The 19,311-nt window shown below is 43.6% G+C and overlaps 1 protein-coding gene across 1 annotated transcript in view; it reads left to right on the plus strand.

Moving 5' to 3' along the window:
- Positions 1-19,311, plus strand: part of LOC124622750 (aminopeptidase N-like) — a 270,737-nt gene that overhangs the window by 25,063 nt on the left and 226,363 nt on the right. Inside the window, exon 2 of the mRNA XM_047148538.1 lies at positions 7,213-7,393. Within this exon, the coding sequence (XP_047004494.1) occupies positions 7,213-7,393 (181 nt within the window). The remainder of the gene's footprint in view (positions 1-7,212; positions 7,394-19,311) is intronic.

Below are 19,311 nucleotides of genomic sequence, written 5' to 3' on the forward strand. Positions count from 1 at the left end.
TTTCAATGTCAGCCAATCAGTTTAATACAAGTAATTTAGATTAGAAATCTCGTAATTCCGAAACTAAATAAAATTAAATGAAAACAAAAAGCGATTTATTTCCACAAAATGAATTACTAATGAATTTAGTACTCAACGCCCATCCTGGCTGCCCTTTACAAAATCAAACTCACTCGGACATAGGTCACAAATTCCTCTATTGCACAACTTTCTCACGCATAGACGTACATAATTTTAAATAAAATATCACATTCTCGCTTTACGTATATCCTCTATTCACTGTCTGAGTCATTCCAAAACACTCACACGACCAAAACATCATGAAGTAAAAATGGTTCAAATGGCTCTGATCACTATGGGACTTAACATCTGAGGTCATCAGCCCCCTATAACTTAGACCAACTTAAACCTAACTAACCTAAGAACATCACACACATCTATGCCCGAGGCAGGATTCGAACCTGCGTCCGTAGTGGTCGCGCGGTTCAAGACTGAAGCGCCTAGAACCGCTCGGCCACAGCGGCCGTCACAATGAAGTAATAATATTCCAAAGTACTATTAATTACTTCAGACCTCTGTGGTAATTACACTAAAGAAAATTCCACAAAATTAGATTACATCAGCTATTCTCTTGTTTGTAGTTTCAGTTATTAACATAGATGAATACACGTGTTATGCATAGAATTTGGTATACTAATCTTTCATAGCACTTCTTCAGATTCGTAGAGAGTGTGTGTAGGTATTGTAAGCAGCGTTAAGCAAGCACAACAGCTCGCTCCGGCCATCAGCCAGCGTAAGCTGTGCCAGCGTGAGAACCAAACATCTCCTCTCCTCTCCACTCCACAGCAAGCTACGCTTTCAATGCGAGAAGACAACTCGTAATAATTTGCTACGTTACACGTTGACTCCGACATTTTATTAGACAAACTTAGCAGCCTAAATCTCTCGCGAAACGCAGTGCATTGGTTTTGCTCATACCTGTCATGTCCGACACCATGAAGTCTCAGTGTAGACGTGTAGTATAAGGCGTCGCACAGGGTTCGGTAACGGGTAATATACTCTTTTCATTGCACGTAAATGATGACTCAACAGTTTTGCCATACTGCTGCAAAGACCACATGTACACTCATGACCGAAGCGTAAAAACGATAAACCTGAAGACAGCAATCGAGAGTCTCAGTACCGACGTGTTTGCAGTATCAAAAAGGGGGCGCGGGATATAGAGTTAAAGCGGAGCCTGTCCAAAACCCGAGCGGTACTTCTCGATCAAGCTAGGCTCATCAGCGCGAAATATCGGGAATCCCTACCATCTTTAAATGGGTCAAATATCAACTTCTCTCCTTCAGCAAAGTGTCTAGGAGTAATAACAAATGAAAATCTAAATTGGACTGAGCAAGTAACTGTAATGTGCAAGAGAGCGTCGGCACCTCTCTATGCGCTACAAAAACATAAAAAGCTCTTCCCTTCTGACCTGAAAAATTATTGATTATTATTGATGAGAGCGATGTTATTCAGTAAGGTCTATCTCAGGAAAGCTAAAAGCGTCTGCAATCGATTATAAATGCCTGTATTCATTTTATCTGTGATGTTCGACTCTTTGATCATACAGGGTGACAATTATTGAACTGTGTGTAACAAAATTGTTATAACTTCTGAAATGTTTGCGTTAGGACGTTCAAACTGCACGGTTGGCTGCGGGGCACGGTGGGAATTAGTATGCGCTGTACGGTTTGGTTTAGCGACGAAGCCCACTTTCATCTGGATGGGTGCGTCAATAGGCAAAATTGCCGCATTAGGGGAACTGAGAATCCGCATTTCGCTATCGAGAAATCTCTTCACCCTCAATGGGTGACTGTGTGGTGTGCAGTGTCTTGTCGCGGAATAATCGGTACGATATTCCTCGATGGCACGGTGAATACCGAACGGTACGGAAGATTATTTCATCCCTTTTATCCAAAAAAATGGCTCTGAGCACTATGGGACTTAACATCTATGGTCATCAGTCCCCTAGAACTTAGAACTACTTAAACCTAACTAACCTAAGGACATCACACAACACCCAGTCATCACGAGACAGAGAAAATCCCTGACCCCGCCGGGAATCCAACTCGGGAACCCGGGCGTGGAAGCGAGAATGCTACCGCACGACCACGAGATGCGGACCCTTTTATCCAAAGTAGTAGTATTGTGTGAAAACTTATGGGACTTAACTGCTAAGGTCATCAGTCCCTAAGCTTACACACTACTTAACCTAAATTATCGTAAGGACAAACACTCACACCCATGCCCGAGGGAGGACTCGAACTTCCGCCGGGACCAGCCGCACAGTCCATGACTATAACGCCTTAGACCGCTCGGCTAATCCCGCGCGGCTTTATCCAAAGTGACCCTGATTTCGGCAACATGTAGCTCATGCGAGACAAAGCTCGATCCCATCGAAGCAGGAGAGTGTTTGATGACCTGGAGGAGTACTTTGCATTCTGGCTCTGGGGTACCCAGAGGCCACTGGCATGGGCCTCAACTGGCCACCATATTCTCCGGATATGAACAGACGCGACTCCTTTTTGTGAGACTATATTAATGACAAGATGTACAGCAATAACCCCAAAACCATTGCTGAGCTGAAAACAGCCATTCAGGAAGTCATCGACAGAATCGATGTTCTGACACATCAGCGGGTCATGCAGAATTTCGCTATTCGTCTGCGCCACATCACCGCCATTGACGGCAGGCATATTAGACATGTTATAACCTAAATCCGAATCTCTGTAGTGACGTTTACGTGTTGTTTAAAGTGTGTGCAAGCCGTTTTTCTCATACAGTTCAATAATTGTCATCTTGTATTTTGCCATCATATGCACAGCTATACTCTCTCTGTGGCCGGCCGGTGTGGCCGAGCGGTTCTAGGCGCTTCAGTTCGGAAACGCGTGACTGCTACGGTCGCAAGTTCGAATCCTGCCTCGGGCATGGGTGTGTGTGATGTCCTTAGGTTAGTTAGGTTTAAGTAGTTATAAGTTCTAGGGGACTGATGACCTCAGATGTTTAATCCCATAGTGCTCAGAGCCATTTGAACTCTCTGTGTGCAGGCAAGCGCAGAGATTTCCGCACTCTCTGTCTTCTCTACTCCCTTATCAACGTGTACTGTCCTCTACACCTCTCCTCGACCTTAACTCTCTTTTCTGAACGCCTTGACAAAAACATGCGTTTCCATCATAGCAAAATCCTTTCTTCCCCACTCCATCGTTCAGCCACTATCTCGACGTCGTTCTCAGTAGCAGGAACCCGACTCTGAAATAACTTCCCGCGTTATATTAGAGAACTGCATAACATCTCCAGCTTCAGAAGGCAGTTAATGACTTTATATTAAAAATGAAGAAATTCCTCCAGCTGTGTTTAAGGTGTCGATTTTATTTTGGCAACTAGTTTCAACGTTGTAACAACGTCATCTTCAGGCCCATACACTTGTTGACGTCAACTGCGTGGTGGTTAGTTACTAACCACCTTCCACACGGAGCACGTCCGTATTCTCACCACTGACTTCTAGTATCAGCCACACACGGTTGACGTCAACAAGTGTATGGACCTGAAGATGACGTTGTTACAACGTTGAAACTAGTTGCCAAAATAAAATCGAGACCTTAAATACTGCTGGCGGAATTTCTTCATTTTTAATATAAATTTATACCAGCTGATGTCTCACTGTCCTCCATTTCAACTATGGATGTACGAAGTTAATGACTTATCTGCTAAAGCAAAAATAATGATTTCCGTTGTCCCTGTACACAGTCGTTCCCCTCCTACTACATTCTTTCCAACCTGATCTTCCTCATTGCCCAGTATTCTTAGCCGATGCAGTATTCTTAAATGTCCTTTCCCCAGAACTCCCTACATCATAAAACATCTATCTTCTACACCTATAAAGTATTTTTTGTGTTGCCATTATTGTTACTATTATTACTATTATTATTATTAGTGACAGCAGCTGCAGTAGTACATGTGCTGCCCGTACTAACTTTATTAGTTCGTAGTATTATTTACACACATTGCCGCTTCAGACACTCGAATAATTGTAATACTTTTTTCACGCTAAGCTTCAGTCATCCGTTGCAACTAAATTTTATTATGCGGTACCGGTTCCGACAAATTAATTTGTCATCTTCAGAAGTCTGCAAAATAAGCGATATTATAAATCTTTAGACCATGGCTACACCTTTATGTGAAGAGTAAAATGTACAAAAGCATAGTACTTCTATGAAGAAGATATTGATGTCTGCTAAACCAAGTAAGTTTCTGTAATATACCTTTTATACTTCACATAGATGTGTAGCCAAGATCTAAATATTTACAATGAATAAATTTTGTAGGCTTCTGAAGATGAAAATTAATTTGTCGAAACTGTTCAACCATAATAAAGTTGTTTGAATTGCTGATTGAAATTTATCCAGAAAAAATAATACTACAGTTGCTGAAAATTACAGTCGTGAATAAGATAATTTTAATACTATTTGTCATATTATAATTGCTATTTTTTATGAAACTATGATATAAAAAACGTGCTGTGTACGTAAAACCTTGGACAAATGTAACAGAGTGCGTGATGGTGCTAATCACATCAGGTTAAATAATTACTACGAGGGGCGTTTAATTACTAAGACAACACATTTTTTTCTGAAAGGAGCTTGGTTTTATTCAGGACTCCTGAACACCATACTATTCCCCACTCGTTTCGCTACAAAAGCCTGTTTTCGAACATGGTCTCCGTTCAACGCGGTGTTCTTACGCTTCCTTGCTAGGAGGGCGCACGTGATGCCACTCTACACATCGACGTCAGGCGCAACGTCTTGCTGTACCAGTGACCTCCCCATCATCTTCGTACTGCTTCCTGTGGAGTGCATCTTTCGTTTAGCCAGAGCGATGGATCTCGGAAGGTGCGGGAAGTTTCGTCAGCACTACCAACAGCGGCGTCCACTTGTGGACCGAGGAGTTTGATCGCGACCCACCAGTCACCTCGAATGAGAGAGTGTCCGCACGTTCCAACACTGCAGGAGTCGCAGCTTTGTGCGGCCAGCCGGCGTGCGAGAGATCGGACAGGTTTGCGCAACATTATTCAACGACTCACCGCGCTTTTGTTCACTGCCAGGTCTCCGCAGACATAGTGCACGCGCGTGTGAGTATCTGCGATGCTCCGGTTTTCCGCCAAAAGAAACTCAATGACAGCTCTCTGCTTGGAACGCACTTCCGTTACTGACGCGATTTTGAAGGTTTCACATGCTGCCACCTGTCGGAATATCACAAAAATGTGTGTTGTAACGAGAGTATTGTGCAATGTCTCGCAATAAATTCCATATTTTTTTCGACCGAAACTGGCCTAGAAACAAATGTGTTGCATTACTTATTGAATGCGCCTCATACTTTTTGTCACTATTGTACTGGATGGTTATAATTAAACTTTCCCTATTTAACACCTTATAACACGGAAACTAATTACCGTACGAGTGCCAAGCTTGGTAGCTTTAATGTCCGAAATATAGGGTGTATGTTCTCCATGCGTCACAACGCCACCGTCCAATTCCAGTTATGGGCACCAGGTGCCGTGATCAGTCATCGTGATTCATAGTGTCACACATTTAGCTGGTCGCAGAGCACTTGTTGACATATCAACATAAGCTCGGACAAAAGGAGCAGGTTATTATTGCTGAAGTTCTATTATCAAAACAACAGTAATGCTGCAGCTGCACTTCGAGAATATTGTCAGCTGAAAGGATGACGGATGGGTCCTCTTTCTCCACCTGCTGTGCGGAGCACGATGAAGAAGTTCGAATTGACTGGAGAACTGGGCGTCGCTCCAGGAAGGGGCCGACGACCAGTTTCACCACAGGTGGTTGATGTCATCGCTATTGCTATGGCAAACAACACTGCGAGCAATTCCCAATTGTCAGACAGTGCGCGTGCCGTGTCACGACAGTTGAACATCCCGTGGTCCACTGTACGGAAGGTGCTTCGAACCATTCTCAAGTGGTAACCGTACAAGATCCATATTGTACAGGAGCTTGCAGCATAGGACGCATAACTTTCTCGCAAGGATTGAAGTTGACTAGGGTTGGCCCTGGACCATCCTATGGACAGACGAAGCTCATTTTTCTCTGACGGGTGAGGTGAACACACAGAATTGCCGAGTGTGCGGATCTTCACCTCCAGTCACTGTGCATGACTTCCCTTTGTATGGTGAACGTTTCACCATACAGTGTGGCTTCACGACTATGTTCATCATTGCCCCATACTTTTTTGAACAGGTTGGGGCTTAAGGACCAAAGACGTGCAGCATGACTGGCCAGCGTTACTCCGATATTCCTCGCCAGGAGAGAGACGCATTGAACTCAATAGTTTTCATGCAAGATGGGGCCCCACCGCACGTTGCTCGTGAAGTTCACCTGCTTCTCCGAAACACATTTGGAAGCGGTCGAATTATCATCCTATCGTTTCCAAATGCTTCCCTGGCACGAGCCATCCATTGTGGCCGAGCGGTTCCAGGCGCTTCAGTCTGGAACCGCGCTACCGCTACGGTCGCAGGTTCGAATCCTGCCTCGGGGATGCATGTGTGTGATGCCCTATTGGGCTGGTGACCTCAGATGTTAAGTCCCATAGTGCTCAGAGCCGTTTGAACCATTTTCTTCCCTGGCACGATCACCTGGTCTCACTTCCTGCGATTTCCAGTTGTGGGACTACCTGAAGGACAGAGTTTATCAGGGGAACATTCACACACATGCTGATCTGAAACGCAGCATATCAAGAGAACTAGCCATCATACGTGCGGACATGCTTGCTTCTCTGTCAGAATGCAGTGCTGCGATTTCAGACTCTCCCGGACACTGATGCTCGCCATATTGAGCCTCTTTTGTTGCAGTAATGATACCAGCATGTAATGGTATGATGTACTGTAGCAGCATATTAAAAGTCTTTCAACTGAACTGATTCTGAATTATTTCTCTTTCTCATGTCCTTGACATTAAGGCTACCAAGTTTGCTACTCGCACAATAACGTGATAAGTAGGGAAAGTTTAACTATAACCACCCGGTAGAAAACACTGCGAAAATCCGATGAAGTTTTGCATAGACGTGCTGGGCAGGGTCTCTAGCAGGCCACTCTTTTCAATTCTGATTAGACAGAGAAATTTTAAGTGGCTGATGACCAACCGGTTTCCTCCGCCGCAGGGAGCGGGCGCTGCTGGTGGACGAGGCCGAGAGCTCGGTTGCGGCGCAGCGCTACGCCGTCACGACGATGGCGCACGAGCTGGCGCACCAGTGGTTCGGCGACCTGGTCACTCCGGACTTCTGGAACGTGCTCTGGCTGAAGGAGGGCTTCGCCACCTACTGGGCCTACCACACCGACCTGGTGAGCACGCTGTCTCTGTACCCACAGGCAGTATGCGCTTAGTTTAGCTACATCTACATCAACACCGATACTCCACAAATCGCACTTAAGTGCATGGCATAGGGACCATGGAACCACCTTCACAATAACTATCTGTCATTCCAATCTCGAACAGCGCGCAGAAGAAACGAACACCTGTATGTTTCCGTGCGAACTCTGATTTCCATTTTATTATGACGGTCGTTTCTCCCTATGTAGATCGGCGTCAACAAAATAATTATCCCACACAGTCATAGTTCACAAAAGTAGCCATTATGGCCGAAAATAATTATGATTCAACCAGCCAAGTGGTAAGTGTTTCGTACATACAGAAACATTAGATTAAAGTTACTTAAAACATGTCTTGATACAAAATTCAACAAAACCTGTCTATATGAAAACATAGTACCTAAATATGTGAACATTAAGACTAACTGTAAATCTACCTCAGCACAACTTGTTAAAGCTAGAGCACATATCTGGAATCAATGTTACTAGCACATCCAGCACAGATCCCATTACTCCATCATATCCTTGGAAATATAATAAAAAAACATAAATTAAGTAAACAGCACTCATTAAAAGAAGCTTGACACTTTGAGAAAGAGAAACAAGCTGCCTGTCGGTAAATACGTAAATAAGAACAGTAACCCCCACAAATTTTTCCCAAGAGTTGTAAATTCGGCTAACATTCAATGCCGTCAGACAGAATTGACACTATTAAATAAGCGTTTGAAGCATAATATAAATCCTAGCATCAATCACAACAATATAAAAGACACCATACACTCACTAAAGATAGCCAGTGAGTTTGCAAAACTTAACAACACTGAACAAACAGTAATAGGCCACAATACTAATGAAATCATGCAAAAACACATAACCACTAAAGCATCAAAAACAAATAACTTTGAAATAAATGTACTTCAATCAATCAACAAGCAACTGCAAAACCATAATGGCCTGGCAGTAAAATCTGATAAAGAGTACACAACAGTTATTATGTTTAAAGATGATTATATACTTAAAACACTCGAATTCTTTGCAAACAACCACATACATGAAGTCCAGGTTGACCCCACACCAAAGCTTCAAGCTAAAATAAGAAAATGTCTCAACAACAGTAACTTCCTTTTCACCAAGAATGAAGTATGAGAACCTATTGTGATGAACCCAACGGCCCCTAAACTCAAAGCACAACCAAAAGTCCATAAAACCAGCATGCCTATCAGGCCTATTGTGAACTCAATTAATAACCCAGCCTACAAATTAATGAGAGATAAAAATGATGTAGAAAAATACACATTTGAAAAATAACATTCCATAAAGAACAGCTATGAACTTACCAACAGTTTGGAAGATTTGACAGTACAATCTCAAGCTAAGCTTATATCACCAGATATTGTAAACTTTTAAAGCAATATACCTGTAGGTAAAACAGTTGAAATAATGAAAATGAACCTACTGAGAAACAAGACAATGAGCAAACCAGAAATCATAGAATTTGTAGTCATACTTAATTTAGTACTCTCACGTAATTATTTCTCCCATAACAATAAAATTTAAATGTAGGACCCAGGACTAGCAATGGGAAGCCCTATCAGTGGCCTAATAGCTGAAATATTTATCAACCATATAGAAAATAAAATACTGACACTAAATGATAACATCACAAGAAAAGTTAAATTCTATAAGAGATATTTAGATGACTCCCTCATTCTACTTGATGGCTCAAAGGATGAAATGAGAAACCTTTTTTACAAATTCAATAGCCTACATAAAAATAGAAAACCTACTAGCACTGACACCACTATACCAAACTCCTCTACACATCCCACCTCCCACCAAAAAGCTGCTTATAGGTCACACAAATTTCCACTTCAACATAAATAACTCCAACAAGAAATACAAACCATAACACATAACGCAATAAACGATGGATATGATCCTTCTCTAAATAATACCATGTCACAACAGGTAACAAATAAACTGAACAAGAAACATAACACTCACTCACAACTGATAGTTCCCCAGCAGTCAAATATGTAAAAATGCCATATCTTGAAATAGCATCCGACAAATTAGTAAGACTATTCAAAAACACAGAAATAAACATCAGCTTCATCACCAACAACAACCTAGGTAGGAAGCTCATTCACAATATAAAATCACCAGATACAAGTCTTGTTGCAGCCAATGTAATAAATATTATATCGGCCAAACAGGCAGAAATTTCAGAACTCGATTCAAAGAACTTTTAGACTGCTACAGACTTGATAAACGTAACAAATCAGCAGTAGCAACTCATATTAAAGGCACAGGCCATCGTTTGAAAATCGAAGACAACCTCGAAATTTTACACGAAACAGGAAAAAGTAAGCGAATGGGTATCATGGAACAAATGGAAATTTTCATACATAATAAAAATCATGGAGATAACATAACAAAATAACCGAATTCATAAACTCAAAATTCTTCAACAGTCTTAAGTCAGTTCTAACTCAATAGATTCAAGATGTATTAATGTAGATAAATGACTACAAATCTGTCAGTACCCTGACTATCGATACAAAACCTCGATTATCGATACTGACTCACATGCTACAAATCCGACATCTTGTGGTACGTGCATAACGTTTACATGTATGTCGAAGCAATTTGTGCAGTGAATTACGTCGGAAGTCAGTGACAAAATGCAATGTGCAATAGTGTAATGTTCCTCAACAGCTCTGCCATTACACCAGTGATGCAAGTGAGACTGCAAGGTGATGAAATCGTAAGTGGTCAACTGTCAGATAAAAGCCTTTCACGCTATTTTCGCAACACACAACTGATACAAAACTATCTGCATCCTATACAGGCTGTGATATCATATATAGCTAACCACAAGGGAAAAAACCAGCAGATGACATCACTGCCCCCCTCGCCCATTCCCCCAAATGCCACACCTGCCACTACAGTAACAAACAATGGACAAAGAGTTCTAGGTTAATCTAGTTTAAGACAGTTCATTTTTAAGTAACATTTCGCTGTATGTATGTATGTATAAATACCTGAAGATAAACAGAACATGCTCGAAACTCGTTGTATTACGATAGATTAAACATAAAACAAAAAATAAAAAAGTGACTGGTAGCTGAAATTACAAATAAATAATTATGCCAGACAGTCACGGTTCACAAAAGTAGCCATTATGGCCAAAAATCATTCTTAGGAAGATGCTTGGCGAACTTAACTGTCAGTCATTCGAGGGAAGACGACGTTCTTTCTGTGGAGCACCGGTTTTTTGAAAATTTAGGGAACTGCCATTCGAAATTGATTCCATAACGGTTATACTGCTGCTAGTGTACATTCCACATAATCACCTCGAAGATGAGAGGAATCAGGGCTCGCACAGAGGCATAGAGATAGTCGTTTTTCCGTTTCTCTATTTGCACTTGGAACAGGAAAGGATATCACTAGTAGTTGTACATCGTACCCTCAGCCATGCACTGTACATTGACTTGAGGAGTATGTATGTTGAAGTATACGCTAGCAGATTCCAGTAAGTATGCCTCCGTAAACAAACAATTTTCGCTCTGGATTTTTCTGTTGGAACTTATTCAAAAAGTGAAATTCAATATTGAATTGCATGAATGTCTGAAGGAAGGAGCACTGCAGCTGTTATGAAATACATGGAACGAAATCACCTCGCGAATATGGGCAACCTTCTGCTGTATAACGGAATGATGACAATGAGAATTTGTGCGGGACCAGAACTTGAACCCAGATTTCTCACTTGTCATGAGTGGTCACGTGAACCACTTAGGTCATGTGAACACGACTCATTGTCGGACCCAAACTTTGACACATGGACGACGACATACGGAAGTTTGGCTTTGGCCTTGAAGCATGCCCAGATAGCCGAAGTGATGAGGAGACCGCTCGCACAGGTGGGAAATTCGGATTCGAGTCCAGGTCTCGCAACTGCAAATACATTCCATGTACAAAAATGAAGCATACAGCTCTCCCGTTGATACCATTGAAGAACTGCAGCCTCGCGGGATTAGCCGAGCGGTCTCGGCGCTGCAGTCATGGACTGTGCGGCTGGTCCCGGCGGAGGTTCGAGTCCTCCCTCGGACATGGGAGTGTGTGTTTGTCGTTAGGATAATTCAGGTTAAGTAGTGTGTAAGCTTAGGGACTGATGACATTAGCAGTTAAGTCCCATAAGATTTCACACACATTTGAACCTTTTTGAAGAACTGCAGCAGCTATTTAAACAATATTGTCAAGAACTATGAAATAGGGCTGCTGATAAAATATCAATATTCTTTCCAAAAAATATGAATATATATTGGCGATACTTCTTTCTCTGGTATATAGACATCAAAATGGCAATATCGAGTGTCGATATGTTTATTTTATATTATTTTTTTCTCACAATTTTCGGAAAATATTTGTAGTCGTCCTTTTCAAGATGTAGTAGGACATCATTTTACTTTCACTGTGGGAAGGAGTCTTATTTCTTTTTGAGCCTTCATCACCTGGAATCTTTCTCTTTGACTGTGTGAAGCAAGTATAGGTGGCATAAAGTAGTCCGACTGAAGTGGTGGGGTGGGGGGGGGGAGGTGGGGTGGGTGGGGGGGGGGGGGAAGGGGGAGGAGGGCGTGAGGGAAGGGAGGAGTGAATGAAATAATAAGATTTCCAATGTGAAGAAGTAGCACACACACTTTTAGCTCACCTAGTGTACTATTTCTGCACATCGACATTCTTCAAAAATAGTTGCTGAAAATGATGAACAAAAATCTTAAGGACAAGAATGGTCTATATGGTGAGCGGAGACGTGTGAGGGAAAATGCTGACATAATCGGCGCTGGCTGCCATCAACGGAAACCGCAACGTGTAGCTTCACCATGCAATTTTGACACTACGACTGCTAGGTGGTTGGCGTTTGCATAAATGAAAAACCAGGAAATGGAGACGAAGTGCGGTAAGCGACGAAACCGAACGATGGACCCATCAAACGCCTTTTATAGTGCCACTTACATGCAGTCACCATTCTTAGCGAAGCGGTTATCAACAAGCGTGAACGTGCAACGTTTTCCCGTTCATTTCTTGCTCTGAGGCGGATGTGCAGGCTGCTAACCTGTCGATTTAGAGAATATCTAATAAGAAATTAATACTTAAATATGCAGCTCTAAAACCGGCGGTATGTTTACAATGTGCACCCGATATTTGCCTTGGCCGGTCCGTCCAGTATTTTATCGATACGTTCTTCGATACTTCGACATTCGATAGCTAAATCTTTTATATATCGGATTCCAATATTTTTAAGAATACAGTCCTACTACTAAATGATCCGAGAGTGTTTGAAAAAATTGTTAACCTACTGCAGAGGCAAGTGCAGTATTGTATCCAAATGCCAGGACGAGACGTTGAACAGCTCCTTTAACAGGTACCAGTGTACAGTAATTTGTAACATGTGAAGAGCGGAAGCAGTACTGAACTTGTGTCAAGGCAGGGCATCTGTGAAATTTGAATCCAATTAGATGCTGTCTTAATCCACTACTCTATACACTCCTGGAAATGGAAAAAAGAACACATTGACACCGGTGTGTCAGACCCACCATACTTGCTCCGGACACTGCGAGAGGGCTGTACAAGCAATGATCACACGCACGGCACAGCGGACACACCAGGAACCGCGGTGTTGGCCGTCGAATGGCGCTAGCTGCGCAGCATTTGTGCACCGCCGCCGTCAGTGTCAGCCAGTTTGCCGTGGCATACGGAGCTCCATCGCAGTCTTTAACACTGGTAGCTTGCCGCGACAGCGTGGACGTGAACCGTATGTGCAGTTGACGGACTTTGAGCGAGGGCGTATAGTGGGCATGCGGGAGGCCGGGTGGACGTACCGCCGAATTGCTCAAGACGTGGGGCGTGAGGTCTCCACAGTACATCGATGTTGTCGCCAGTGGTCGGCGGAAGGTGCACGTGCCCGTCGACCTGGGACCGGACCGCAGCGACGCACGGATGCACGCCAAGACCGTAGGATCCTACGCAGTGCCGTAGGGGACCGCACCGCCACTTCTCAGCAAATTAGGGACACTGTTGCTCCTGGGGTATCGGCGAGGACCATTCGCAACCGTCTCCATGAAGCTGGGCTACGGTCCCGCACACCGTTAGCCCGTCTTCCGCTCACGCCCCAACATCGTGCAGCCCGCCTCCAGTGGTGTCGCGACAGGCGTGAATGGAGGGACGAATGGAGACGTGTCGTCTTCAGCGATGAGAGTCGCTTCTGCCTTGGTGCCAATGATGGTCGTATGCGTGTTTGGCGCCGTGCAGGTGAGCGCCACAATCAGGACTGCATACGACCGAGGCACACAGGGCCAACACCCGGCATCATGGTGTGGGGAGCGATCTCCTACACTGGCCGTACACCACTGGTGATCGTCGAGGGGACACTGAATAGTGCACGGTACATCCAAACCGTCATCGAACCCATCGTTCTACCATTCCTAGACCGGCAAGGGAACTTGCTGTTCCAACAGGACAATGCACGTCCGCATGTATCCCGTGCCACCCAACGTGCTCTAGAAGGTGTAAGTCAACTACCCTGGCCAGCAAGATCTCCGGATCTGTCCCCCATTGAGCATGTTTGGGACTGGATGAAGCGTCGTCTCACGCGGTCTGCACGTCCAGCACGAACGCTGGTCCAACTGAGGCGCCAGGTGGAAATGGCATGGCAAGCCGTTCCACAGGACTACATCCAGCATCTCTTCGATCGTCTTCATGGGAGAATAGCAGTCTGCATTGCTGCGAAAGGTGGATATACACTGTACTAGTGCCGACATTGTGCATGCTCTGTTGCCTGTGTCTATGTGCCTGTGGTTCTGTCAGTGTGATCATGTGATGTATCTGACCCCAGGAATGTGTCAATAAAGTTTCCCCTTCCTGGGACAATGAATTCACGGTGTTCTTATTTCAATTTCCAGGAGTGTATTTGAGATGCATTTGCAGTAACTAAAACAATATGTCATACTAAAGTCAGTCGTGGCCTATACTCTCGCAATTTGGAAGTACAGGAATTGAATAAAAACGTGAAAGACCATGAGAAATAAATACCTGACCATAAAAGGAGACACTCGCCAACCCTGTGGGTTGCGCTGTTGTATTTGCCCACGAACGGCACCTGTGCAGTGTCCTCGGTATCTTGCAAGTATCGGCGGTGGTCAGAACACTCTTCCGTGCAATTGTGAGTGCACTATGTCGGAGCTAAATGAATTCCTCCGTTGGCAAACTGTTGCTTCTCGTACGGTAGGTACTACCGCAAACGAGATAGCTGAAGTGTTAGAGTTTCAAGAGGCACAATATCGAAGATTTACACCACATACAGGGAAACATCATCCGCCAAGTCACAACACGGACGAATGTGTATGTCGTCTGATCGTCACAGACGATCACTGGAGAGGATTGTGACAAAAAAAGGGACGACGACAGCTGTAAAATTCACCGGGGAACTGAATGTCGCACTCGCAAACCTTCTCGTCATCAAAACAACACGAAAGGACCTCTGTAAGCTGGGAACTGCAGGGTGACCTGGAATTCAAAAACCGCTCGTCAGTGTTGCAAATGTATGTAATACGAAAATGCGGTGTCAAACCCATGAGACTTGGACCACAGGGCGATACGTCATTTGGTCCGACATGTGTTCATATTTGCTGCAATGGTTTGTGGACCATAAGATTCCTGAATTATTCTGACTTGCCCACAGTCCCGACCTTTGGAATGAGTTAAAAATCGACTTCACTCCAGATCCTAGACTTCCTTCCCTGGTTGCGACTTTGGAGGAAGAACATGCTACCATTCCTCCAGTCATTCAGACTCCTGCTCCGAGCAGAGTTGAAACCACTGCAGCAGACTTTAACTGCAGGGTAAGAGAGGGCGAGTGGTTCTCTGCTGGAGGTTGCCACTGGAGTGGAAGGAGGAGGCAGCCAGTCAGTTGATAGAGCGCTCTGTTGATGAACTCGAGCAGGTACGGTTCAGCACATCTGAGACAGACTGCAGCTAATGGGAAGGGATCCTCGGGGCCCCACACGTAGGTTTGCCGAAGCAGGTGGTCCCTCGGACAGTAGCGGCAGCCCGGTTGGTGACGGCTGCAGGGCAGTGATGCGGCGGCAGCCTGGCGTTTCTGTGCCCAGGTCCAACACTCGGCCAGTGGTCGTCGCTTAGCAGCGCGGCTGAGGCAGTGTGACAGGTCTGGTCATGAACGAAATGGACTGTGCATCGTCTGACTTGCCGACAAGCTGTTTAAGGGGGGTAGGACGTCAAAAATTAAAAAAAAGTCAATTTTCAAAAAATATGCTTATTTTGTAGCGCACATCTTCCTGAATAATTTGATGTATAAAACATATATATTTGAAGAGTTATAAGGTACGTAATTTGGTCTTAAGTGTATGAAGGTGCAGCGCCACGCCCCTCTGCACAGCATTCTTCTGTCATGCCTAAGAGTATTTCGCTCTGTAGTCATATGTGAAACAAAGGACTATCAATATCGATACTTTCTCTGCTGCTATCGACATGCATTGTTTTGATCGCTGGTTTTGTTTGTTCTATGTTTTGAAAGGCGTGCAGTGTGGTGCTGTGATCTTCGACACAATTTTCATTTTGCTGTGTTGTTTTGTGTTCGTTTGTGGCATATTATCGCACAGGGTGCCTACAATTCGTTGCCTCAACCGTAAACAATGTCACCACGGCAACAGATACACAGTAAAGGGTGTTACAACAAATGTTACACCAGTGGCTCAAGACTGCAACCTCTCAGAGCCAGTAAACAATTCACCACCGAGTGCTTCTAGAAGGAAACTTGTTTTTGGTGCTAATGAAAATGGAGGCTGTGAATCCGAGGGTTCATGTAATATTATTGTTGATGTTAACATACTGTCACAATTAATATTGGACAATGTTATGTGCAAACATTCCCTTGGGGTTTAGTGTATTTCTTTGGTGGAAGATAAGAGTGCCAGGAAAGGCCTTGCTACGAACTTATCTGTGATATGCAGCAAACGCAACGTTTGTGCGTCTTGCATGACATCTAAAATCGCAAACAAAGGTTATGATGTGAATTTGAGGGTAGAATATGGCATGTGCTGTATTGGTAGGGGACAGAAGGCAGCAAGAACACTTTGTGCAGTGATGAATCTTCCTCCTCCTCTAGCAAAGTTTGAGAGATATTATGGCTTACTGATTGAGGCTGTAAAAGAAGTTGCAGAATCTTCAATGAAAAGTGCTGCAGAAGAATCTGTTATCGAAAATGATGGTGACAGGGACGTATGGATGCTTTGATGGTACCTGGCAAAAAAGAGGGCACACTTCATTGAATGGTGTTGTAACAGAAACATCTGTTGACACTCTTAAGGTACTAGATGTTGAAGTGCTGAGTAAATTTTGTCATAGTTGTGTGAAAGGGATTGCAGATCCTGTATGTAATATGAACTATAAAGGCTCAAGTGGAGGTATGGAAGTGCAGGGAGTTAGTTGTAAGCTCGTTTAGCAGATCTGTTACCTCCCATGGCCTGCGTTATGTGAAGTACCTTGGTGATGGTGACAGTAAAGCTTTCCTTGAGGTTCAAAAGTGTGCACCATATGGAGCTGAGACTATTGTGCAGAAGTTAGAATGTGTGGGACATGTACAGAAAAGACTTGGCACTAGACTTAGAAGGCTGAGTTAAGATTTGTCAGGAAAAAAATGATCTGACGGGAAGGGAATAAAAGGGAGAGGGCGGCTGACGGATGCAGAAATTGACAAACTACAGACATATTATGGTTTGGCAATAAGAAAAGTATGAAACAAGCAGTTCGGGCCTTATACTTCCTCAAAATGTCCACAGACAATAACCCTATCCTCAACTTATGCCCAAAAGGAAGTGAATAATGGTGTGGCTACAAAAGGTCAGTTGCTGCTGGTGAGGAATATCATCATAGGAATTCTCTACCAACTGCTGTAATGGAAAGCATCAAACCTATATTCAGGGACCTTGCAAATGAAAACTTACTGAAGAAATGCCTTCATGATGGTGCCCAAAACCCAAATGAAAGTTTTAACCAATATGTATTAGAAAGATTGCCAAAAACCGTTTTTGTGGGAAGAAATGCACTTGCTGTTGGTGTTTATGATGCAGTTTCATGTTTTAATGACGGTGTGCAAAACAGAAAATATGTATTAGAGAAATTGGAATTAAGCCCGGAGTGAACTGTATCAAAGCTTTGTATGCGATAGACAGAGAGCGTGTAGTGAAAGCAGATAAATCATTTTTGGAGGTCATAAAATCAAGAAGAGTGCATCATAGTAGTGTGAAGAGGAAGGAAACTGATATTGAAAACTAAAAACAACCTGCTTATGTTGCTGGACAGTTCTAAAACTGTCAAATACAAGCAGAAACTTTAACGGCCATTTTTCGCAAAACACATTTTTCTGTACTTAGTTACATGTAGCATCCAAAATAAATATCCTATTACTATCAAACTTGGTATGCTTATTAAACACAAACTCCTTAATGCAAAACTTTAGAATTTTCCCAATCTATTAAAAATTGTGGTAAAAATTGGGATAATTAACTATAAAATTTGAGTTTTCCTAAACATGAAGTTTAAAATGTAATAACTCAGTCATTTTCTCATAAATTAAATAAATTCTAGAGTTTCATACTCCTTCAAGTATGATTTGTATGCTGTGGAAAATTCATTGAAGAATATCTCTTACTTTTGAAGAAAAGTGTACCTAAAGCAATTAATGCAGCCAATGGTAACGAAAAAAGGTCGAATTTCACATATAAAACAAATTGCTTTTGTTATGTTTTTCCACGTCCACCGCTATCAGTGTGAATCCTGAATACTTATTGGTCATGCTGACGAATATTTATGAGTTTATTTGTAAAGGTATAAACAGTGGAAATTAAAATGTCCTGTGGTGCCTCTTTTGCTATAAGTCGGCGCGTTTGACGTCCTACACCCCTTAAAGCCAGTTTAAATTCCATTTGTGTGTGGCAGTATCTGTGGAATCTAGCGTCAAAACATCTGGAGTGTGGCCAGTGGCCGGGAGCTGTGTAACCAGTAGGTCGGTCACTCGTGTGCTCGGCATCCCTCACGTGGAAGTGTCGTCTACAGGTGCGACGTGTGCCAATGCTGCGAGCCAGCAGCGCATAGGCCCGTAACTGCAGTGTGGTTTCTGCCGCTTTCGGCGTTTGAGCTGTTACAAATGGCTCTAAGCATTATGAGACTTAATAACTGAGGTCATCAGTCTCCTAGATTTAGAACTACTTAAACCTAACTAACCTAAGGACATCGCACATATCCATGTCTGAGGCAGGATTCGAACCTGCGACTGTAGCAGTAGCGCGGTTCCGGACTGAAGCGCCTAGAACCGCTCGGTCACAGTGGCCAGCCCATTAAACGTTTTGCATCACCCCGGTTCTCAGAACTCGGGAAGGTAGACGTTGACTGTGGATATTGTATCACAGATACAGTCCACGTGACTGTTCAGAGATGTCACTAAACCCACCTAAAGATGTAAACAACCTTGCATGAGCAGCGCCTATTAGAGGGACGGGGTCCGACAGCCTATCCGTTCCATTCCACCAGGAAGGAGGTACATGGCTCATGTTGTCTGTAGTTCAACCATACCTAGACGGTCAATACGGCGGTTCGATCGCGTCCGCATTGTTACTTTGTCCCAGAAAGAGCTCTCAACAAGGAAAGTGTCCAAGCATCTCGGAGTGAACCAAAGCGATGTTGTTCGGACATGGAGATAGAGAGAGACAGGAACTGTCGTTGACATGCCTCGCTCAGTCCGCCCAAGGGCTACTACTGCAGTGGCTCGGAGGAACCCTGACAGCAACGCCACCATGTTGTATAATGCTTTTCGT

The sequence above is a fragment of the Schistocerca americana genome, chromosome 7, assembly GCF_021461395.2.
Source record: "Schistocerca americana isolate TAMUIC-IGC-003095 chromosome 7, iqSchAmer2.1, whole genome shotgun sequence".
Classification (NCBI taxonomy): Eukaryota; Metazoa; Arthropoda; class Insecta; order Orthoptera; family Acrididae; genus Schistocerca; species Schistocerca americana.